The sequence below is a fragment of the Haliotis rufescens genome, unplaced genomic scaffold, assembly GCF_023055435.1.
Source record: "Haliotis rufescens isolate VD_foot unplaced genomic scaffold, xgHalRufe1.0.p SCAF_9, whole genome shotgun sequence".
Lineage (NCBI taxonomy): Eukaryota > Metazoa > Mollusca > Gastropoda > Lepetellida > Haliotidae > Haliotis > Haliotis rufescens.
In genome coordinates, this window is record NW_025964383.1 from 41,822,758 (window position 1) to 41,849,753 (window position 26,996).

The 26,996-nt window shown below is 41.9% G+C and overlaps 2 protein-coding genes across 2 annotated transcripts; one reads left to right on the top strand and one right to left on the bottom strand.

Annotated features, from left to right (window-relative positions):
- Positions 1 to 7,175: 7,175 nt before the first annotated feature.
- Positions 7,176 to 12,236, bottom strand: LOC124111056 (metalloreductase STEAP4-like). The gene is made up of 3 exons (XM_046470597.2): positions 12,027 to 12,236; positions 10,618 to 10,736; positions 7,176 to 8,881 (listed from the first exon to the last, which is right to left on the bottom strand). Exon 3 carries the CDS (start codon positions 8,843 to 8,845, stop codon positions 7,442 to 7,444), a length of 1,404 nt encoding a protein of 467 aa, XP_046326553.2. The 5' UTR covers positions 8,846 to 8,881; positions 10,618 to 10,736; positions 12,027 to 12,236; the 3' UTR covers positions 7,176 to 7,441.
- Positions 12,237 to 16,300: 4,064 nt separating this feature from the next.
- On the top strand, positions 16,301 to 23,189 carry LOC124111043 (ankyrin repeat domain-containing protein 50-like). Its single transcript, XM_046470590.2, has 2 exons — positions 16,301 to 16,399; positions 20,983 to 23,189. Exons 1-2 carry the CDS (start codon positions 16,306 to 16,308, stop codon positions 22,626 to 22,628), a joined length of 1,740 nt encoding a protein of 579 aa, XP_046326546.2. The 5' UTR covers positions 16,301 to 16,305; the 3' UTR covers positions 22,629 to 23,189.
- Positions 23,190 to 26,996: the final 3,807 nt, after the last annotated feature.

Genomic DNA, 26,996 nt, shown 5'->3' on the forward strand with positions numbered 1-26,996 from the left:
TTCTTCTTTTGTTGTTGGCTTCTTTCTTCTTTTGTTGTTTTATTTCTTTTTTTTTACATAGTTCAGAAATAGATTCTGGCAGAGGTTCTTTGAACAGGTCAGTTTGTTAAGCTGCTGATGATGTATTGGTGTTGTCAGTATGAACTTCATACAACATGGTCTGCTCGTCAGAGATCCAGTTAATAGCCGTTTGGCATCCAGTATCAACTTTGATAGGAGAAGAGGAGACTGCAGCAGAATAGGTCAGCGTGGAAGAGGAAGTGGGTGACTCTCGATCTCTACACACATCGTGGAAAACATGTCTACACAACTCGTGGAACACATGTCTACACACATCGTGGGAACACATCTCTACACACATCGTGGAACACATGTCTACACATATCGTGGAACACATGTCCACACACACCGTGGAACACATGTCTACACACATCGTGGGAACACATCTCTACACACATCGTGGAACACATGTCTACACACATCGTGGAACACATGTCTACACACATCGTGGAACACATGTCTACACACATCGTGGGAACACATCTCTACACACATCGTGGAACACATGTCTACACACATCGTGGGAACACATGTCTACACACATCGTGGAACACATGTCTACACACATCGTGGAACATATGTCTACACACACCGTGGAACACATGTCCACACACATCGTGGAACACATGTCTACACACACCGTGGAACACATGTCTACACACACCGTGGAAAACATCTCTACACACATCGTGGAACACATGTCCACACACACCGTGGAACACATGTCCACACACATCGTGGAACACATGTCTACACACATCGTGGAACACATGTCTACACACACTGTGGAACATATGTCTACACACACCGTGGAACATATGTCTACACACACCGTGGAACATATGTCCACACACGTCGTGGAACACATGTCCACACACACCGTGGAACACATGTCTACACACACCGTGGTACACACATGTCTACACACATCATGGAACACATGTCTACACACACCGTGGAACACATGTCCACACATATCATGGAACACATGTCCACACACACCGTGGAACACATGTCTACACACACCGTGGAACACATGTCTACACACACCGTGGAACACATGTCCACACATATCGTGGAACACATGTCCACACACATCGTGGAACACATGTCTACACACACCGTGGAACACATGTCCACACACGTCGTGGAACACATGTCCACACACACCGTGGAACACATGTCTACACACACCGTGGTACACACATGTCTACACACACCGTGGAACATATGTCTACACACACCGTGGAACACATGTCCACACATATCGTGGAACACATGTCCACACACACCGTGGAACACATGTCTACACACACCGTGGAACACATGCCTACACACGTCGTGGAACACATGTCTACACACATCGTGGGAACACATCTCTACACACATCGTGGAACACATGTCTACACACACCGTGGAACACATGTCTACACACACCGTGGTACACACATGTCTACACACACCGTGGAACATATGTCTACACACACCGTGGAACACATGTCTACACAACTCGTGGAACACATGTCTACACACATCGTGGAACACATGTCCACACATATCATGGAACACATGTCCACACACACCGTGGAACACATGTCTACACACACCGTGGGAACACATCTCTACACACATCGTGGAACACATGTCTACACACATCGTGGAACACATGTCTACACACATCGTGGTACACACATGTCTACACACACCGTGGAACATATGTCTACACACACCGTGGAACACATGTCTACACACACCGTGGAACACATGTCCACACATATCGTGGAACACATGTCCACACACATCGTGGAACACATGTCTACACACACCGTGGAACACATGTCCACACACGTCGTGGAACACATGTCCACACACACCGTGGAACACATGTCTACACACACCGTGGTACACACATGTCTACACACACCGTGGAACATATGTCTACACACACCGTGGAACACATGTCCACACATATCGTGGAACACATGTCCACACACACCGTGGAACACATGTCTACACACATCGTGGAACACATGTCTACACACACCGTGGAACATATGTCTACACACATCGTGGAACACATGTCTACACACATCGTGGAACACATTTCTACACACATCGTGGAACACATCTCTACACACATCGTGGAACACATCTCTACACACATCGTGGAACACATCTCTACACACATCGTGGAACACATGTCTACACACATCGTGGAACACATGTCTACACACATCGTGGAACACATCTCTACACACACCGTGGAACACATGTCTACACACACCGTGGAACACATGTCTACACACACTGTGGAACATATGTCTACACACATCGTGGAACACATGTCTACACACATCGTGGAACACATGTCTACACACACCGTGGAACACATGTCTACACACACTGTGGAACACATCTCTACACACACCGTGGAACACATGTCTACGCACACCGTGGAACACATGTCTACACACACTGTGGAACATATGTCTACACACATCGTGGAACACATGTCTACACACATCGTGGAACACATGTCTACACACACCGTGGAACACATGTCTACACACATCGTGGAACACATGTCTACACACATCGTGGAACACATGTCTACACACATCGTGGAACACATGTCTACACACATCGTGGAACACATGTCTACACACACTGTGGAACATATGTCTACACACATCGTGGAACACATGTCCACACACACCGTGGAACATGTCTACACACATCGTGGAACACATGTCTACACACACCGTGGAACATATGTCTACACACATCGTGGAACACATGTCTACACACATCGTGGAACACATGTCTACACACATCGTGGAACACATGTCCACACACATCGTGGAACACATGTCTACACACACTGTGGAACATATGTCTACACACATCCTGGAACACATGTCTACACACACCATGGAACACATGTCTACACACACTGTGGAACACATGTCTACACACATCGTGGAACACATGTCTACACACATCGTGGAACATATGTCTACACACATCGTGGAACACATGTCTACACACACCGTGGAACACATGTCTACACACACTGTGGAACATATGTCTACACACATCGTGGAACACATGTCTACACACATCGTGGAACACATGTCTACACACACCGTGGAACACATGTCTACACACACCGTGGAACACATGTCTACACACATCGTGGAACACATGTCTACACACATCGTGGTACACACATGTCTACACACACCGTGGAACATATGTCTACACACATCGTGGAACACATGTCTACACACATGGTGGAACACATGTCTACAGATATCGTGGAACACATGTCTACACACATCGTGGAACATATGTCTACACACATCGTGGAACACATGTCTACACACATCGTGGAACACATGTCTACACACATCGTGGGAACACATCTCTACACACATCGTGGGAACACATCTCTACACACATCGTGGAACACATGTCTACACACATCGTGGAACACATGTCTACACACATCGTGGAACACATGTCTACACACATCGTGGAACACATGTCTACACACATCGTGGAACACATGTCCACACACATCGTGGAACACATGTCTACACACACTGTGGAACATATGTCTACACACACCGTGGAACATATGTCTACACACACCGTGGAACACATGTCCACACATATCGTGGAACACATGTCCACACACATCGTGGAACACATGTCTACATACATCGTGGCACACATGTCTACACACACCGTTGAACACATGTCTACACACATCGTGGGAACACATCTCTACACACATCGTGGGAACACATGTCTACACATATCGTGGAACACATATCTACACACATCGTGGAACACATCTCTACACACATGGTTGAATCGTTACTGAAAGTGACATCACCAGGAAATCTACCTTCGGCTTGGTTTCACGGTCAAGGAACATGGCCATGTGGGGAACTGAGCCAGGTTGTTCGGTGTGACGAACCAAGTGAACGCTATAACCAGAAGACTAACCCTATGCCTAGAGAATACAAGAAACGGGGGATACGAAGACAGGAGTCATTACTTATTGATACATGAATTAATGTGCTTAGTCCTGTAAATTATCTCTTGCACACGATATAAACAGTAGAACACAGATGGAGCGATCGAACGGATAAAACGAACTGTTACAAAATCCCCTGCAATGCCCAGTAATAATAAGGTGAAACCTACGAGAGAGAACAACATGAAATGGAGAAGAAGAATGACACTACATGTCTGCAAACCACATTGTTGGAGGTGGAAGCAATGTAAATGCACACAATCAAGCCAAGATGTTTAAACTATTTCTGTTATAGAAAGTGTTGTGTTCGGATTGTATGTCGCTGCAGGAATGTACACTGGAAATTATTAGCGCAGATGAATTGAAAAAAAACGCTTTTATGGGGGATTCAAATGGTTTTTTTTCACACACAACAGGACACATTATAATAAGACACAGAATATTCATATTAATTACATTCTTGAACAGAAGTACCAACATGTTACGTGATATATTATATGTCCGCTTCGTACAGTTTTATTACATTGCTTCCATGACGTCATATGTAAGCTATTTGAGGTACAGCTGCAATAATCTCATTCAGACCCTATTCATGTGTGTATTTGAAATGGTTATTTTACGGAGAGGAAGAAAAATATTCCAATATATTCATGATTTTGAAGCAACTTTTTACTCAGATGTTTATTGTGACATTTCCCAGAAATGTGTGAAATGTATCATAAACTGATCAGGTACTATATTTTAATAATTGTAACAATACTCATGTGTGGATGCAAAATGATCCTAGATACACATCAGAAACCAGTCATTTAGAAAAATAGCACCTTTAGCTAAATTGTTTGATAGGCATTACTTACAAGTTGACGGATGACAAGATTGTGTCTAGCTTGTCACCTTTAGCTAAGCTTGTTACATGGTCGTACTCAACAAACAACACATGAACAATTTACTTCTACGTCCGCCTCTTTCACTATCATTGTATTAGACTGTTGTGGATATGTCACATTAACAAGTTTACAGTTTGCGTCACAGCTCCATACACTGACACTCTGGGAGCGGCGACGTACAGAGCTCTCCTCCTCAACACCTGACTACGAGACAGGCGACCCATCCCCTACACCCACCCTGGAGTGGATCTACATACAGGCCATTTGTTATAACAACATAGGATATGCATGACTGGACCACTAATCCCCTGCCTTCTACCTATCAATATGGACTGTTCCACACAGATCGTTAACTGTGTTTATGTTTAAGTTTGAATTATAAGGAACACCAGCTTCACGTGCCCTTCAAACATCTGTAGCCTGCCGCTGTCCGTGTGGCGGGTCGCGAGTTGACCAGCTCACCGTCTGTAGTCACATGTCACAAGTTTGTGATGGTCGAGAGCAGCGTCCAGTTGTATTTTAGGACCTGGAATACATATTTATTTTTATTTGTCGTAAAGCAATTGCACTTACTACAATAAATCATTTTGTTGTTGGATTTGTTGGAATGATTCCGTAACAGTGGCCATTTTCGCCTGTCCATTAATTTTATGGTAATTGTGCCATATATAGTAATAGTAATGTAGTGATACAAGTTGAATGGGTATTTTAATTGTTTTTCATACCTTTTTGTACGCAATGGTCAACAAATAAACGCTAGTTAAGATACCTTTTTTACAAACTTGCATTTGACCTACTTTGCTGTTGGCAGTCAGAAAAAGACACAATGCTTGCCTAATTAAGTAGATGTATATATAAGTATCCTCTCACGATAAAACTACCATCAAAGGGATTTTAATCTCGTTGTTATACATAATAGTAAAAAATAAGACAGTCAAAGGCGTTGTTTCATGATATTTCAACATTTGAGTGTTCAACAGACACAGTGTGAAAAGGTAACTTCTACGTCCGCTTCAATCACAAAATACTTGTGATAAACACAATTCGAAAACATGTTTTGTTACGTTTTTGAATTGTTTTGACCACTGACACTGCTGTTTTGTTGGGTTTTTTTGTTTTTTGTTTTTTTTGTTAGCTGCTCGTGTGTGCTGTTCATCCCTACCAGTATCAGTTATCAATACATAACGGCCCATTCCTCCACCACACGGGAAAACACGGGCAAAGATGCGGCGTGGCGCTAAGGTGTGTCTATTTTTAGCCCGCTAGTGACATGCGTCCGCAATGTTATGTTGTTCACTGTTTCAAGCGAGAAACATTGCTGTCTGTGCGATGTGATCTCAGCGCTCATTGGTCGGATAAATCGCTTGTTTCTCTTTCGCAGGGGGGGGGGGGGGGGGGGAGCAACAGCCAATAACACTGAATTGATTTGAGTATTTTTGTCATGGAATATTATATTTCAACCAGCTGATCAAGACAATAATTGACGGTTTATTCCCGTCTACATACTGTGGCATATATAGATCTGGTTGAAACTTACTGAATAAAAATCTAATTATCCTAGTAAAACATCAAAACATATAGTAGTCTACTTGTCTTTAATACTCGCGTCTAGTTTCTGTCACCGCTGTTACTGATATTCAGGCTATATCACGGCGGCCTTTGAATCATGTTATCTGAAAGAGGCAAACGGGGGATTGAAGCATCATTAGCGTCCCACGCCGCAAACATCCATTTCAGACGACTATTACAACACTGGTTTAATTGAGCCAGTTTCAAACCAGGAGTCCCCACATGATGACACGTCGAAACCACATGCATGTTTATGGCAAAGAACTTGATCGGGACTTAATTTGTCATCACAGTTCCAATCACTTCCCAACAGTCATAAGCTCACAGACGGAACCTACCGCCTCCGTGGTCTAGTGGAAGACCGTCATCCCGGAGAGTGAAAGGTCCAGAGTTAGATCCCCGGTCGCGTCATACCAAAAGACGTCAAAAGATGGTGCTTGCCTGTCTGGCGCTCGGCATTAAGGGGCTAAAAAGGTACTGGTCGGTTATACTGTGTTTGAGTGGGGAATCCATGTTAAACTGTGGCATGGTGTCTCATTGGGCTAGCACTATAAATCGGCATTAGTCCGGACTAGTACAAGCAGACACACACACAAACACACACGTCCATGCACGTCGGTATATACGTGCAATAATCTTGTACGCGACGTTAAACCCATTTCACCACCACCATCAGACTGACCCTAGAATAGAAAAAAAGCACCAATAACGTACAGTATTGCCAGTAGCTACTCTAACACAATAACAACCACACTAACCATTGGTTAGACCCAGACGTGATATAACTGGAATACTGTTAAAAGCGGCGTTAAACCCAACTCACTCACTCACTTCTGTCTGATTACGGAAAGGGGAAAGTAGTGACGATGTGCTTCTTACGTCACATGCCATCCTCACAATGTCGTTCATCCGTCGATCCTGTGTTGGTATGGAGTCTTCGCGTATTTCGTTCCCATCCTTTCCGTATTTTGGACACATATCTATCAACACATGGTAGGAAGAGTATCAGTTTCATAAGAACAACAGAGGCCGGAAGTATTAAACTCAGGAAGCTGAAAAATGTCAACACTTTTGGAAATCCCGCGTCCATCCAACCAGGAATACCCATGATCAACACGTGACCTGCTGACATACACAACATTGTAAACCCCAGTGATGACTGGATGAACCGCCACTCCCGCCAGTTCAAAGAATCACTGACTGATGGCAGCGTGGTGGTTGCTAGGAGACAGAGCAGGATGAACGCCACGATACCGGCAAGACTAGCGGCCTCGCCCTTCCATATCATCACTGTCTTCATAGGAAGGTGAAGGTCGTGTGTAAGATTCGCTGGTATTGTGATGGCGGTTGAATGAAACCACGAGCCGTAATTTGCCGGTGAAATCAGCATGATTGACATTAGAACATGGGCCAATATCAAGATGAAACAAAGAAGTCCAAGCTGTTTTCTTGACTTCAACCAGGCATCCATCCATTTCGGGAACGGTTTGTGTTTTGTCCCGTACGTCATTTGCATGAAGGCAGCTAAACATCCGGGCATGTAGATCAAGGCCATTAGTGTAATGGCCGTCGTACAGATGGGCATGTTGAGAACTGTCAAAAATAATTGATCATAACTGTACGTGTACACAATATAATAATCATATATTGTGTACAGACACCAAATACCGAATATGACACAGGTAACAAGCACTGGCATTTTCCATTCAGGGAACAGACGCGTGACGTACGTCTCCATTCTCCGCGATGACGTCAACTCGCCGAGGTCAACTGGCCCAAAGCCCATGTCACGTGCAAGGTTACTCACTCTGTCTCGTGCAATGACGTCATTGCTGGCAATGAAAATCTTTCTTCTTCCGCCGGCGATGTAGTTGTCCATGACGGAGGCAGAGGTGGTGTTGAAGGCCTTGACGACGATTGCTGTTGGCAACAGAGACTGAAGGAGCTCCGCGTTGGATGTCTTGTTGGAAGGACTGTCTCTGTTTGACACGTCGATGGTTATTTTGTCGGTGAATATTTCTGTGAGAGGTGACAGTGTGTCTGCGAAATGTTCTGAGTGAAGAGCCACGAAGACCACCTCACACAGAGTCACACATTCTGTGATTGTGGTGAGCTGAACGTCACAAAGGCATTCGTCATATTCCGACAATATCCGGCACGCTGGTTTTCTGCTGCCGATGATGGCGTCATACCCAGAGTGGACCAATCGTTTGGCAAGAGCTCTGCCGTAGGTGCCTGTTCCGATGACGCCAATTCTCCTGGAAATGTGTTGTTCCATATCCATCCTCTTGTCTTTGACGACGTCACTGTTTGGTATGGTCTGGAAAAGGTAGAGAAACAGGTTATTTCATATGACCGTGTGATTTTGAATCTGTGAGTTTGTGAGTGAGGGAATTGGGTTCAAGGCCGCGTTTAATGGTAATCCATTTATGTCACGGCATGTCTGCTCATTCTGGGTGGAAAGCCCAAAGTGACGCAGATCTTAGAAGAGCTTCTTGTTCTGTTATGATAAGTTTAATTACAGTGTTGTTTGTTGATTTGAGTTGGTATTGTTGTGGTAGATGTATTTTGCATTTGATTGTTGTTGTTTTGAATTTAATTGTTGTTGAGTATGTGATTTTGTTGTTATTGAACAGTTGTAGTTGTTACATATTGAAATGTAATTGAATATTTGTCGTTGAACATATGATTGTTGCCATAGTATTGGTGTAGGCGTACTGGAGTGTATGTGATTGCTTGTGAGTATATGTTGTTGAACATTTGATTCTTGTTATGGCAGTGGTGTTGATTACTGGAGTGCATGGAGTCGTTGTTGGGTATTTGTCGTTGAACATTTGATTGTTGTCACATTAATGGTACAGGCGTACTGGGGTGTATGATTGTTTGTGAGTATCTGTTGTTGAGCATATGACTGATGTTGGTTGGTTGGTTTGATGTTTAACGCCGCGCTCAGCAATATTCCAGCTGTATGACGGCGGTCCGTATATAATCTGTACCAGACAATCCAGTGATTAATATCATGAGCATCGATCTACGCAATTGGGATCGATGACATGCATCAACCATGTCAGCGAGCCTGACTACCCGATCCCGATAGTCGCCTCTAACGACAAGCATAGTCGCTTTTCACGGCAAGCATTGGTAACGGACGATTTGACTGATGTAAAAGTTGAGGTGTTGATCACTGGGGTGGATGTGATTGTTGTTAAGTATTTGTTGTTGACGAGACAATAAAAATGGCGGAGTAAGAAACATACGGGTAGTTTTCGCCATTTAACTTACACTTCCAAAACGGCAATAGCCGGGTACAGCCAGACCCCAATCTTTAACCCCCGTAATATATATTGTCTGTTTGTTGGTTGTATAAAACCGCACTCAGCAATATTCCAGCTATATGATGGCGGTCTGTAAATAATCGAGTCTGGACCAGACAATCGATTGATTGATACAGTGAGCATCGATCTACGCATTTGGGATACGATGACGTGTATCAACCAAGTCCGCGAACCTTAGTTGCTGAAGACCAATTCTAACCCGGATCTTCACGGGTATGCTTGACAGTACAAATGTGATTTCACCCGAGCAAGTTTTTAGCGATAATCAATAATATTTTGAAAGAATTTAACTCATAAAAGGACTTCTGGGCCATAATCGTTAAAGTATTTATACACGACATTCTAATCATTAGTTTTGCTTTCATCTGGGGCGATACCGGATGAGTCGATATCTAGGCGTTTTTCAGCGTGAAAAAAATATTATAATTAATTCAATCTTGTGTACTTTTCTGCTAATGTTAGCTTTTTAGGCTATTTTAGGATTTGTATCAATGTATAATTTTGTGTGATGAATATATTCTGAGATATTTAACGAAACCAAAACTGTTCGAGTTGATGGCAGTTGATATAGCACTGTCAAGGCTGTTGGTTTTCTATATAAGCTGAATGTCGTGGTAAAGTACTGTCGGAAATGCTAGGAAATAAATTGCCCGTTTAAAAATGATAGAATTTTCCCAAGACTGTTGCTTTTGAAATATCAAGTAACGACCCATCTACCTACCTGTGGTTTGAGGTATTTCAGTTACAAGGAGTCCTATCCACAAATTTCCAGGAGGAAAATTCGAACGAAAACAGCAAGTTCAGGTTATTCGAAGTTCAGTGAGGGAAATCTGAAACGAACTGTAGAAATATGCATATGTAATTCCGTTATGATAATAATAAAAAGAACAATAATAAGAAGAAGAATGCAGTCTTCGTAAAACATCTAATTCACACACACAAAACAAATCATATGGAGAAGATTCTAGATGTGCATCCTATAAAATAACAACATGACTCTGCATTTGTTTCACCACTGCTCCCATGATGCATGTTGCATAACACGTCCTTAGCCACTGTACACAACATGGAGTCTGTCGTAAGAAATGGAGACAATTTATTTAAACATCAGAAAGTCAGAGGGAAAACATTCATTAGTTTAGATAGGGCGTATTACCGAACTGTCGAAGCTGTGGGGCTTTCATACCAACACGTCAACGGTATGATAAAGAAAACAACGAAGGCAGGGGTCGTCTCAAAAACATAACCGGGACGTAAAAGGATATCAGACAGCTTTGATACAGGGGTGATTAGGCGTACAGTGTACAACCTTAATGAATTACCCGTGATCTGCAGTAGAATTCGGGAGAAAATTAATGACACAATGAATGTTTCCCGGGCAATATTAATTATTGCCCTCCACGAGATGGGATGTCGATACACTACAGATGGCTTTGTCCGAGCAGTTTTCAGAAAATGTTCCATCCTGTCTCTGTGGTCACATTATCTCCGCAACATTCATGACAACCGGAGTCGGGGCTTCCAGAGCATGTACCTTGATGAATCCTGGGTGAATAAGAATCATTCCACTGACTTCATATGGTTACCGTCAGATGGACGGCAAGCGCCCATGGTACCATCATGTAATCGTGTCATTGCTTTGCATGCCGGAACCTGTGGGTGGGGCTTAATGATGGATGTGAGCTAGTTTTCAAGGCGAAAAGGAAAACTGGTGATTATCATAAGGAAATGAATGGTGGTGTGTTTATAGACATGCTTGTCGTAAGAGGCGACTAACGGGATCGTGTGGTCAGGCTCAATGACTTGGTTGATGCATGTCATCGTATCCCAATTGCGTGGATCGATGCTCATGATGTCAATCACTGGATGGTCTGGCCCAGACTCGATTCATTACAGACCGCCGTCATATAGCTGGAATATTGCTGAGTGCGGCTTTAAACAACAAACGAACAAACAAACTATAAAATCGCCATTAGTCGGAACTAGTACAAGCAGTCACAAACACACGTGCATGCACGTCGCTATATATAAGTGCCATAACCTTGAACGCGACGTGAAAACCATTTCACCTCACCGCCTCCACAATGTTACTGTTAGCATAACAGGTGTTAACGTATATCGTAACTGTACCTTGAGACAGCAAGTTATGTCACTTGCAGTAGCTCGTGCAGCACTTGATGTGAGCGGGAGCTCGGATCGCACGTGTAACACGTTTCACTTCTAGTACCTAGCCTCGTGCAGATTGAGAACGTGATGTCAGTTTCAACTCGAATTCCACGTGCAGCCTCCTCGTGCGGCAAGCCGTGGATCTTCCTTCGTGCTTGTCACGGTTGTAAATGCAGCCAGCCGGCCGTTGTGCCACACAGAGACGCATACCAGCCCCCTGACTCAGATGTGTTGTGTCTTATTTACTGCTTATCTGATACAGCATGCGACTTTTGGAATGAAACAGCGAGCGTCTGTGTGAGATTTGAGTGGCAGTCAGGAGCCCTTCTCGATCAACATACAGACCGGGTTTTGTGGGCAGATAATTAGTTATAAACCTACTGGCTGTTTGTGTAACTCGATATGGAGTTTTTGAAATTGTGGTAACACCTCATAGGAGGGCTTACAATCATTGTAAACCCTTGATAGAACAAAAACTACGAACAGCCTACGAGACGCACGTGCAGATTTCGTGCCATTGCGAGACGCACTGCAAATTTCGCACCGTTGCGAAACCCACGTGCTGAGGTCGCTGGTTTCAATGAACCGAGTTCACGACTGTAGGCGATATTTCATCTCCGATACAGGTTATGCATTTGAGAGTTTTTATTACAGTTATTTAATTAAAAACGTTGTCTATGCGATGAGTCGGTTTAAAAGTTGGACGAACCATGTCTCTTCGAGATTACTAGAGATTGTAAACCCTCACATTCGGGAACGTCCCTCATGTGAGGGTTTACAATCTCTAGTAAATCCCTCGGAGACATGATTTCTCCTACACTTATAGCTAGCCTGCTACACCGGTACCTTGTCTCATTCTGTAAACCTTCACTTGAAGGAGGTTACAAATATTCATATTATCTAGTTTGTTGATAAAGTTAAATATTCTATTCTATTATATTTCATGCAAAGCGTCATTGTCTTCGACCTCGAACTAAACTGACTTAATTATCAATTAAAAACAAGTTGGCAATGCAGGATCTTAATAGTCTCCCTGTCTTCTTTCCCCCCTTGATTTTAGATCGGTTTCATTACAAATGTTACACCAGACGGATTCGAACCGCAGGCCGTTGAATGTTGTCTTCTGCCACGGCGAAATGTAAGAAACCTTATGAAATCAACAACTAAATATTTACTTACCGTTGAAATATGTATTCTATGCAAAATGTGTCATGTTATTCTATAGATTGTACATACGTGTTATTTGGTAGCTTTTCGTTTAAAGAAAACGGAGAGATAGAAAACAAATTATTCTCATTTTGATCAGGGCTATGTTTGCTTATTAGGCCCGTCAACGTAGGCAAGTATTAGCAGCTTATCATTGACAAATGAGCACATTTCACATGCCTTTTCTCAGTTCTCACCTTCAGAATAGAGTTCTGGAAATTATTTTACTGTATGGTTATCAAAACAATGGCGTTTAAGCAATGTAGGAGCCAAGTAGGCTTCTGTGGAATGTGATATGCTGCTACCCCCGCCTCCATCCTCAATATCAAATTAATAATGATTCTGGGATTTTATCCCCAATAGTCTCCTATTGAAAAAAAATGCTTCAGACTGAAGAGAAAGAAAGAAATTGACTGCTGCAAGATGTTTTCTTTTAATATAAAAAATAAGGCTCATAGTTTAAATAATAATAAATATCTGGTTTTGCAGTCATGTAACGTCCCAGCATAACTGAATTCCTCTTCTCCGACACCGACGGTTTGGCATTTCGGCAGAGACAAAGTTATTTTCCGATGGCTGCTTCAAAACATGCAGAAAAAAATCCGAAAGAAGGGCTGGGACAATTTTCTTTTTCTCAACAGATTTCAGGAAGTTCAGTGTGTCCAGTGAACCGCCCTCGACGGCTGAACAGTTGCTAAGCACGTTTATCACACGTGTTCCATGTAAAACATCGAATATTGCCACTGACAAAACCATCAATCTGTCGTTTAACGTTCATTCGTGGTGGCTCAGTTAACTACATGTTTCATTCTATTCATTTTGACGTTGCATGCTGGCCATACAAGGTCCGTGACGAGCCAGGGTAGAATAGGTTTCAGCAAACAATGGTTGTCGTAAGAGGCATTAACGGGATCGGGTAGTCAGGCTCGCTGACTTAGTTGATGCATGTCATCGTATCCCAACTGCGTGGATCGATGCTCATGATGTCAATCACTGGATGGTCTGGTCCTGACTCGATTATTTGCAGACATATGTAGCTGGAATATTGCTGAGTGCGGCGTTAAAAACAAACAAATAAAATCAAATTGCGTAATGAACAGTTTCTGGGTAAACACTAATGTTGTTTATTTACTTGCTCATGTTGGAGTTTACAAAAAAATATTGTTCGATATGCGTGACATGCACAGTTGGTGCGCATTCTCTGAAAACTAGAGGTCAACTCAGAATTGCGTATCTTATTCAATCATTCGACCTTTGACCTGTTCCACTCATGATTTGTTGCATTTTGAGATGGCTCCATGAAAGAACACCATTTATAAAAATGTATTGTGAATGAAGCCCTATTCAACGATTTGGTATAAACCATTGACATACCCTTTGACTTGGGCAAGACAACGGAATTATCTACAAACCCACCCCAGAATGATGTGGATAAGTTATTGATACATTCCCACCCGTGAAGATACGGGTTAGAATTAGACGTTTAGCAACCTATGCTTGTCGTAAGAGGCGAGTAACGGGATCGCAGGTCAGGCTCGCTGACCTGGTTTGACGCTCATGAGACTAATTACTGGATTGTCTGGTCCAGACTCGATTATGTACAGACCGCCGTCATATAGCTAAAATATTGAAGAGAGCGGCGTTAAACAACAAACAAACAACTGATACATTTACGGTGACCAAGGCTTAATATACACTCTTCAAAAAAAGAAACGCACATGTATCATGTTCTTTGTGGAACCTGACTACACAAAAAATCCGGTATATAAATTGGATATATGTTATTGGAAAATGTTGGTAGCCTGATATTCGACAAACGAGGCTTTAAAACGCAGCCACTGTCGATTTGCAATGTCTCAAACGGCATTGTTTTCACACTTGTTCGAAAATGTAACAGTAAACAGTAAAACAAAATGTACGTTCAAGTTATGGCATTCGTGGTAGTGGCTATAAAAAGGCAAGCATCAGCCAATAATTTGTCATTCAATTGTCAACATTTTTCAAGTTAAAAATGCCGAAACTCCGCTTTGCCGATCGGAACGTCGCCATAGGACGTATCCAAACAGGGAAATCTTCAACGTCAACCACAGCACCATTTGCTGCCTTTGGGACCGATACACACAGTTCAATTCCACTGCAGACTGTCCAAGAACCGGCCGACCAAGAGTTACCACCACTGCACAGGATCGCTTCATTCGACGGTTCCACCTACGTCATCGCAATGCCACAGCTACGGAGACTGCAGGACGCATTCCTGTTGGAGGAGTTATGGGACCAGACTGTCAGGAATCATCTTCGCGAGGCTGGAATACAACCCAGAAGACTAGTTATCGTCCCTGTTTTGTTTCAAGTGAATACTTTCATTTTAAGGTTTACACAAAAGTATAAAGCCGTATGTTTCCGTTACATTTACAGAAATCTGATGTGTGTCGACGTTGTGAGTGAGTATTGTTTCACGCCGCTTTTCACAATATTCTAGAAATATCACGGCGGGGGACACCAGAAATGGGCTTCACACATTGTTCCCATGGAAATTGAACCGTGGTCTCGCGTGACGAGTGAACGTTTCAACCATTAGGCTACCCCACCGCCCCTCTGAGTGAGCAATTCAATGTTGTTTTAAGCCTATTTTCAAACTATATACGCCGACTTGAAAAGAATAAAGACACGACCCAACATTGGTTGATAGCATGAACAACGATCAATGCTATCGGGTACGACTGCACGCAGGTCACATATGATAAGTTATTGAATTAAGGGAAATTGTTTTCTTTACACAAAAGCCATCCAATACGAATACGTATATATACTACAATGCTATCTTTGATTAATGTCATGATAATATTCACAGAAAAAAATCCCATGACGTGGACAACGTAGTTTTATTTTTAATCCCTTACCTTTACGATCATCAAGCTATCAGTCTGGTAAGTGCGCATTTATGGACGTGTAGGTGTTATCTGATTGACGCGATAACCTTCTTTATAAAGAACGCTATTGAAATATCGCTCAATGGTTAAAGTGAAAGGGCTGTGACATGGGAGCAATTGTACAGAAGGTGAGAAGCTCGTTTCACCAAGCGTACGGAATTAGTAAGACGACGGCACAATATCCCGCATCAGTAGATGTTGGTAAGTACATGTGCACATAGAAATATATTGTACTGGCTCTTGAAGGGACCAGTGTATGTGGTTTGGCTATGTTAATTCACAATATCGTCGCCATCGAGCAACCAGTCTCAATTTTCTCCCGAATCAGATTCCAAGGTAAAACATATGATGAAAAAAGCGACAAATACATTTCCAAAATCATAAGATTGAACATTTACCAAGGCGTAGTCTAGTGTACGTTTCCGTCTGTGTCATGAGTGTACGAGTTAATGAATCAATATGAAACTGTATGATTTGTGGAACAGAACCCTTGCACGTTAGCCATTCTTGTTTAGTGGAGTTGGCGTTCGAATCGGCAGCTTCATATTCCACAACTATAATTTGTGGTATTTGGTGAAGTACTAAAAAGCCAAAAAGCTGCAGAAACGTGAGATGTCAATATCAGAGCGAACTAGCGGCCAAGTTAAGTGATTGATCGGTCACAATGCAGGTATGTCAACAGCCCCTGCAAGACCTTTGAGTATTCGCACAGAGGAATCCTGCATCAGAGGGGTGGCCTCGTCATCTAACAGTCGACATAGGCTGTGCCGGTTGAGTACCTTAGTTCGGAAGCCTTTGATCGTTTTTCGAACCCTGGTTCACCTTGATTATTCATCTAGGTTTATCAGCACCATATCCGTGTTCTTGGGTTTAACCAAGAAGGTATATTAAGACTTGCATCACTTGCGATTCGCTGTGCAGAGTTGCGTCCCTTGGGCACGCCAGAAACCTATGATTGTGGGTTTGAATCCCGGTTCGCCCCGATTATGTTTCTAGGTTTGTCAGCACCATACCCATGCTCGTGGGTTTAACCGAAGTGGAAAACGCCTGAGGCCTGCATCACTTTGGGCTTTCCTCCCACATTAAGCTGACACGCCGTGATATAACTGGAATACTGTTAAAAATGGCGTTAAACCAAACTCACTCACTCACTCACTTGCATCACTCTCATATCAAGATGACACGTTATGATATGACTGAGATACTATTCAAGGCGATGTTCAACTCTACTCTCTCATCAGTAAATTTAGTAACGGTGGATAATGACGGCAGCCGCCACTAAGTGATAGGGTTCTGTCTCCGTACGTCGCAAAAACACCCATGGTTTGTTTGTAAGAGATGGAGTGGAGTATTTTGAACGATTACTGTCAACAGCTCCATAACATTACGTGTCATGACCTGATATTACGCTGTCCCGGTCATGATACTTCCTACTACGTTGATGCTACATCAGACAGTCAGGATTAAATATCTAACCTTCACTGGATCATGGCGGCTGTGCCAGAAGAATTTTTTTTTTAATGTTGTTTTCGAAGTTTTAAGAATATGTCATGATCACATGTCCTGAACCATCTTAGTTTATACTACAATAATTAAGTACATAGTTTACATGAAAATGCGCCAAAAAACAAACGATTATAGATGTTGTTATGGTAATATTGGTATGGATCATCAGGATTGCCACAAATAGGTTGCAAAACCATCATTATTCTGCTCTTACAACAGAAGTAATACATATAGAAATATAGATGTTCATCCTGTATGGCGGCCATAATGAAAACGCCAAGCAGACGGCCAGTGGACACCGAGCCAAAAGGTCACCTTGACACGTACTAAACTTACGGTTGCAGTTGAGATTCACCCACTTGATAATCTGTAACATAAAAGAGAATAATTAGTAAATGAACCAAAGGTATATATCTTCAAGTCAAAATTTACTATATATCCATTGATAACTGATTATGCTAAAATAACGAGCAAAAGACATTTTCTAAAACAAAACAGACGCAGAATTTAGTTGACAGTTGTTTTATTATAAAAAAAATTATTCAAAAACGGTATTTGGAAATGACAAGATCAAACACCATGTACTTAAAGTTCTGCAGACACGTTTATCGTGCTGGGTCCACTGTCCAGTATTCGATCACACCCGCAGAATCGAAGTCGATCACTTTTAAAGTCCCGTGCTACACACATGGCTCAATATTGAATGTGAACCCTCGAGCAATGATGCAGGCCCTAACACGACGTCGAACTGAGTACACAAGTCTCCTGACATCCTGATAAGGGATCCAACGCCATTCTTCCTGCAGGGCAGTTGTCAAGGGATCCCTCGTCGTTTCCAAAAAATGCGACCAAGCTGGTCCTAGAGGTGCTCTACGGGCGACAGTTCCAGTGATCTGGCTGGCCACTGTAATACGGTCACGTTGTTGGCGTTCAGAAAGTCGCTAGCTGTGTGACGTATACTGAGATTTCCGTTGCTGATGACCAGATATGTCTTCTGGTCCCCGCAGTGCCACCCCAGACCATGACACTACCACCACCACCATACGGCTCTACTTCTTGGACGCAACACTTGGTTGGTCCGTTCACCACGTCGTCGGTAGATTCGAACCCGCCCATCAGACTTGAAGAGCTGGCACCTACTCTCGTCGCTGAAGAGCACTATTCGCTAATTTTTCCTGCCACTGCTATACAGTCCTGGCCTATCTCAGTCTGTGACGCGGGTGTAGAAACGTTAAAGTCATGCCCTGCAAGGTCTAGAAACGGTCCTTCTGCTGACTGGATGTCCAAGGCTGTTTGCGGATGATGACGTTAGGAATCTGGACTTTAGGTGAAGCACGCGTAAATACCGGTCTTCCTGTGGGGTCGTGACCTTGGGTCTTCCACTCCTCGGTCTGTCTGCAATACTGCCAGTTTGCCTGTGACGTGTGACAAGTCTGGCGATGGTGCATATGAAGCAGCCGATGATCCTGGCAACGTGATCCTGCGGCGCTCCCATTTGCAACATACCGATGTCTCTCCCTCTGCTCTGCGTTTAGTCGAGACATGTTCGTTGTTTTAAACAGTTTCATGTGATGAGAGAACTCAAGTTTTATACCAGAATTTCATTAGGGTAACTTTGCGCACATTTTGCATTTTTTAGTGATTAAATTCACTTTTCTCGCAAATCACGTGAAGCACGTGCACATGTTCACAGGGAATAGGTAAGTTGCATTCCAGCTATGTGTTCCCAATTGTTTTCGTGCTGTTTATCAAATTTGTTGAAAACCGACGATCAATATCTATTTGGTGGCATTTCTTTGCCCCTCAGTTAAAAATCGAAAAATACAATTTGTTTTATTGTGAACAGACATGACAAGCTTTTGACGAATTAGAGGGTCCGAGCAACGGAATAATTCCTGTAACTTGTCCATTTGTAGCAATTGGATATTCTTACTGCGCTATCTGCATTAAAAGATTATTCCTACATCAGTAACTAAATTAAACACCTGACATAATTAATCAGTCAATGTTCGCGTCAGACGGGTGATGATTATCACGATTAATGGTCGCGAATTAATGACTTGACTGATAATATTTATGGATAAAGAAACCATAGGAAATGTCAAAACACTCGTACTTAGTTAAAATATAAACACGCAAATGGTCATGTCATATTATGATATCGGGATGGTCATTTCAATTTAGTTTATTGAACAAGATTAATTAATAATGAACATTAATGTAAAGTTTGTGGCCTAAGAGCAGAGTGGCAGAAAATAAAATCGTCAACTTGAAGAACAAGACTTGTTTTTTTGTTTAAGCTGCACTTCTCTGAACATTTTCCGTTTTGAAACATCTTGTGAGACATGAAGAGTTAGTAACATTGAACAGGAGAAAGGTAAACTGTTTCTTTTAAATAAAATAGGTTATGACATTGTCGTACTTTAAAATCCTGCGCCCCTGCCCTGTCATGCCAACAACCTTGGAGCTGCTCGCAAAAGAACCTTGTACAAAGATGTGAAATTCTTGAAACAGTGACGCAGATATTTTCTAAATTTAACAATTCTCTCCACAGCCAAATGGCACGAACAAATGGAAACACGGAGATAGATACAGTACGGGGATCCCTTCTACGGGGCACGTGATTCAACAGAAACGGATACGTGTTATATTAGAATAATGTTACTGGTGTATACATATGATCAGGGGCCGACTGTTTGATATTCTGGGGTAGGGAATTGTTTTCAGCAAACTTAATGATTACCGAAAATGCTGGACCAAAAAATGTTTTACAAAGATTGTTTTGCTCCTCCTTCGGAGAAGAAAAGTGCATGTCTTGATGCACTTGAATGGTACTAGTGTGACTCAAACAGGGCCAACTACACCCAACCATATCTGACTCACAAAGCATATTTAATGGTCGGTTCCCTAAAACACTGTTCAGATAAACGTGTTCGAATGATTATATTTATCAGTGTGGACGCAAATTCATTAACTGTCAAAGTGCTGGCGCAGCATCGGATCCTTTTTGATCCACTGGAAATGTCAAATTTTAATGTGACACCAATCTTATCGGTCGTATTGAATGGTTGATCACCTGGGGTCTGATTTGATCAAGGAAAGCAAAGACAAATATGTGTGGGCAATAACTAATGTTTCGAAAGATAATGAGTTAATGATAATAAATGTGCGCATATGCGATAAACTTCACAACGATTTCTAAAAGCATTAGTATCCACATTTATGACAAGAAGATGAAAATGGTTATAATAAATGGAGATTAAATATTTCGGTTGCAGCAGCAGATGATCATTCACACCAGGAGACCCGAGGAGACACCATCCTCCATTACGCCTGCACCAATGGAAACCTGAGTTGGGTGAGACGCATCTTGGCAGAGGGCACAGTGGACATCAACAGTAGAGGTTCGAACAATGAGACGCCGATATTGAAGGCAGCATGGCAGGGACATCATCAGGTGGTGGAGCTTCTTGTGGAGAGAGGAGCTGATCTGTCAGTAGTGGATGTGGTCGGAGACAATATCCTTCATCGGGCATGTGATGGAGGACATCTTGATATAATGAAACTTGTTCTCACATATACCACTGGTTGCGTCAACGGTAAGGGATATTGCGGGAAGACACCGCTTATGACGGCAGTTGGGTCTGGATGTAGGGAGATGGTGGAGTTACTTGTGAGTAAAGGGGCAGATGTATCCTTAGTAGACAACAGAGGTGACAACATCCTTCATCTGGCATGTGATGGGGGACATTATGAGATCATGAAATATGTCCTCTCACAGCCAATAGACATTAATAGTAGAGGACGAAAAGGTAGAACACCGGTTTCGTGGGCAGCACGGCATGGACACACGGCAATGTTTAACCTTCTTGTGAACCGAGGCGCCGATCTAACACTGGATGGCAATATCTTCAGTTTGGCCTGTAAGGGATCAGAGACGGAGATAGTTAAGCTTGTCCTCTCTCATTTAAGCGTGGACATCAATGTCAGAGGATGTGATGGGAGGACTCCCGTGATGCAGGCAGTTTGCAAGGGACAACTTGAAATGGTAAAGTTACTTGTAAGTAAAGGGGCTGATATGACACTAGTCGATAACTTTGGGGACAACATCCTGAACCTGGCGTGCGATGAAGGACATACTGAGATATTGCAGTATGTCCTCTCACAGGACATGCAAGCTATTAACAATAGAGGACGGTACGGGAGGACACCTGTTGTGTGGGCAGCATTTGAAGGACATAGAGATATCTTGGAATTACTTGTGAAGAAAGGAGTTGATCTGTCACTGGTAAGTGAACACCGCAACAACATCCTACATCTGGCCTGTTGTGGAGGACACGTGGACATAGTGAAGTATGTCCTCTCACAGAACGTGGTGGACGCCAACAGTAGAGGACATGGCGGAATGACACCCGCTATGTTCACAGCAGAGGAGGGACATAAGGAGATATATATGGTCCTTGTGAAAAAAGGAGTTGATCTGTCATCAATAAGTGATGAAGGTAACACCATTCTTCATGCTGCCTGCCTAGGCGGAAATGTAGAAATTCTGAGGCATATCCTCTCAGGACAGATGTACGTCAACTGCAAAAGACGTGACGGGATGACACCAGTTATGTGCGCGGCTGTGAAGGGACATAAACAAGCATTTTGGATACTTGTGTCTGCAGGAGCTGATCTGTCACTGGCGAGTCGTGATGGTGACAACATTCTTCATCTGGCCTGTCGTGGAGGGAACGTGGAGACAGTGAAGCATGTCCTCTGTTCTGGTGAAGTTGACCCTAATGCCAGAAACAGGTGTGGGGAAACAGCAGGCATGATAGCAAGACTTTGGCGCCACAGATCACTGTGTGATCTTGTGCCATACGACGGTCACAGTAACATGAAGGGACGAACAGGTCCCACTTGCTCAAGACGATCTTAAAGTAGTGCTACGAGGGCGGTGGGGTAGGCTATTGGTTGAAACGGTCGCTCGTCACTCGCAGACCATTTCAACGTGATCTCAGCGTTGTACGCTAGAGATAGGAAATGTTATTGTTCACCTTTGGGATATTTAGGGCCACATAATCAGAAATCAGGCACACTTCTACGGGGTTTTCGAATGATTTGTTAGAAATGTTCACTTTGAGTGATGTGGTTGTGCAGTCGTGAACAAATAACTCCCAAAACAATGCCACGAAATTATACCCTTCAAAGAGGACACTGATGGCACAACCGGATCATCCCAAGTAAGTCTAGATATCTGTCCAGATAGGTTAAACTGATTTCTCATTGGGACCCTATCTATTGAACGGTTGTCGTACATTGTAAATGGATATAGCTCGATTACATATAATGTCTGTGGAAGCTCAATGCATAACTAATATAGGATGCAAACCACATTTGATGCGTGTGACTTTCTTGTTTAGTTTAATATCCCTCGGTCACATGAGATTGCTTCAGTTCTGCCTTTAAGTTGCAAAATGAATGACGTCTCGCGATTTTTTATGAATGAAAAAAGAGTAGTCCCGGTGTGACAGAGGTCACGGTTATCCAATCAAAACAAATAAAACAAGGTCAACCTTGTACGACACACTTGTGACGTACGGATTTAGTATCTTACCACCTGTATCTTCACCAGGTTGGTAAAAAAGTCAAAGCCCTCACCACCAACCTCCAAGATTTCAAAATCAGAAAACTACAAGAAGCCATCAACATCAAAAGACTCCAACCTTCAATCAACCGTGACCAAGGCTATTACATACCCCCTGTGTACCATCAACTCATCAAAGACCCCAATCAGCCATATTCCTGTTGTTTATATTACTGGATTCAATTATTTGTTTATGTCACTGACTTCACCGATGATAGTCATTACTACTGTCATAGCGTCTGATTTACGACACCCATTGTCTGAAGTACATTTGATTGCAAAGGCTAATTGCCCTGTAGCCATGACATCTTTATGCCTTGAAACACTTAATTGCTGTTATTTATAGGATGCTAATCCTTTTTGTTAATCCCCATTTTTGTGTACATCGACCGTCTGCCATCCTGAACGAGATGTGCAAGTATGTCACTGATGATTTACTGTTTACATTTATATTTATTACTTACTAAATGTCAGGTGAGGTCCAGAGCCTTGGTCCAGAGAGGAGAAAAGGAAAGTCTTACCCTTAGCCTAGCTAGGGTTAGGCTGGGTGCTCCGGGGCACCTAGACAACAACCACTACCACTATGTGCTGACCTGGCACATAGTGTCTTTTGTATGTATATATCGACATGTATAAAGTAAAACTGTATATACCGCAAGCCATCGTCTCCAAGTTGTCGCTTCCTACTGAGAACCATACCTCAGCCCCTTGCATATACGAGTATGCAAATTGTTCATTAATCAATGTCAGATCGACACGCGTTGTTAATTTGGTGGAGCTATCGGGTATGACAGACTTCTTAGTCTGTCCTTTCCTGTACCTAATTTGTGTTTACTTACATGGATTCAATCAAGGATATATATTGTGTGACTGTTGAATAGTGCAAGCAGGTATGTTTAATCATTGCCAGTATATTAATGCCAAAATGTGTCTTTACAATATTCAGTTTTGTATATGTGCAATATACTCCAAATTACATCTTTAGTCAAGCTAGATCTTGAAGTTATTGTGTAGGGAATCTTTGAAATGTCTCCAGGCCATGCCAGACATATAGTTGCAGTTAGGGCCCAGACAAACCTAAGCTGTAAGGGTTATCGAGTCATCTTAAAGCTCGACTCGTAATTTCAAAAATCTAAACGACAAAATTTGTCACGTGTTACAAGTTATTAATGTGCACAGTTTGGTACAAAATTGAATGTATTGTCTAGGACTTTGAATTCAGATTAGGGATATTCTTGGGTGAGCCACCCCCACACATATGTTTATTGTATGTCAGTATTAAGTAATTAACTTTATTTGGAGTGGCAAAAGAGATAAGATTAAGAGGGATTATTTGAAAAGGAATTACAGTCAAGGTGGATTGGAAATGACTGATTTACCCAAATTTATATAATCTTTAAAAATTTCATGTTTAAAAAGATATTGCGAAAAAAACATTAATTATGACCTTGCTGGTTTTCAGCTGGCTCATATCTACACTTTAGGTGCCAGTTTGCACAAGAATTGGGAAATTGTAAATCCTTTCTGGAAAGATACCCTTATAGCCTGGAGTGACTTTATGCATTCATATGACTTTGAAGACTTAGAAAAAGCAGAAATTGCTTCCCAACACATATGGTTAAACCATTATTTTAGAGAACCAGTATCAATTTTTAATGACTGGTTTAAAAAAGGTATAGTTACGATAAAAGACTTGTATGATGAAAACGGATGGATCCCTTTCCCACGTTTACAACAACTTTATGATCTTAAAGGAACTTTTCTCGACTATAACCGTATGTTTTGTAATATTCCAAGAAGTTGGAGACAAAATATTGATAAAAATCTACATTCCTCTTCTAATCTCACAGTATCTCCTTGGATTTATGATCTTACACGTTCTATGAAAGGAACAAAAGTGTTTTATAATAAACTGATAGGGAATTCCCTCCCTCTCCCTAAATCTTGTTTGAAATTGGAAAATCAGCTGGGATGTTCTTTTCCATGGAATCAAATATTCAGTGTATATTGCCATGGGTTAAGGGACACAAAACTCAGGGATTTCCAGTTTAGATTTATTCATAAAGTAATATTTACTAAACGTGAGTTATTAAAATTGAAACTTATTGATAACGATGAGTGTTCTATGTGTCATACTCACAAAGAAAATGTTTTTCATGTTCATATTGAATGTCATGTTGTTAAGAATTTCTGGTCAGATTTCTGTATTTACTTGACTCATATCTTGCATAGAAAAATCCTTATAACTGACAACGAGATCCTCTTTGGTACCTCTGATGTATTATTTAACCATTTGATTGTAGCTGCTAAAGGATTTATCTTTGTCCAGTGTATTAAGAATGAAAAGGTTGACTTTGTTGCTTTTAAGAACACAATAAGAAGTATCTATGACGTTGAATATCATATTGCACGTAGAAATAACGACTTCTCTGCCTTTAATAGAAAATGGGCTTTGTTTACTCAAACTGTAAAATAACTTATTCACTTGATGTTTGCAACATAATTTGATGTACCATAAATACTGCATCTTCTTAATTGTATACATAAATATGCCTTCATCTGTTCCATGATGTGGATTATGCCTTCATCTGTACCATGATGTGGATTATGCCTTAGGCCTCCTCTGTACCACATCCTTTTGAGAAGTACCTGTATTCATAAAGCTGTATTGCTTTCCGAGTCCATATGTATTCTCGGTATATGACTGAATAAAAATTTATAAAAAAAAAACGAAAAAAAGTAATTAACAGCACAGCAGTATTCAGCATTTCAGAGTTTTGATGTCGGAATTAAGGATTTTTTTTCTTGGGCATCGCACCCACAATATCTGGGCAAGCTCCGTCAAAGACACGGGAAGAGCACCCATTGTACTTAAAAGGGCAATAGTACCCACAAGTACCGTTTGAGTCACGCGGTAAAGCTAGACTCCTGGTTTCAAATTTCTTTATGCGAAATATTTGCTGAGATGTTTAATTTGTACTTTTTATGACATCACTCATTATCATTATTCGGTACTGAGTCGCACTGCCAAACTAGACTGAATTCAAAGAATTCAAAGAACCTTCAGTGATATATTTATTGAATCTGTGCAAAGCATTAATTACATTGTAGTGAAATTGCACATTACAAAGATCACCTCGTTAGTTTTCAAACTGGCACTAAATAAAAATGGCTAGATGATCACTTTCATACTGTCATTGCATAGATATATTTGTTGCATAAGGATTTCATGTAACTGATTTTGTTCACATTTGCAAGGTTGTTTTCGTTGGCGAAAAAGTTCACACATATCAATTTGGACTCATGTAAGCTTGGGGTCCAAGCTTCACGTACCGGAGGGAAGTTGTCATAGCGACTGATTTACGACACCCATTGTCTAAAGTACATTTGATTGCAAAGGCTAATTACCCTGTAGCCATGACATGTATATGTCTCCGTAACTTAATTGTCATTATTTATAAGACACTAATCCCCGTTGTTAATCCTCACCAACATTTCATTGTATTTTGACTGTCAGTCAGCCTGGACTACCATATCACTTCCCTTTAACTACTGCTTTTTATAGTATGGCATTTATTGCCCTAATTGATCATCCCATGAACTGTGTTGGTTAATCACGCCCACATGTCCAATGTCCAAAGCAACGTCGTTGTCTCTTTG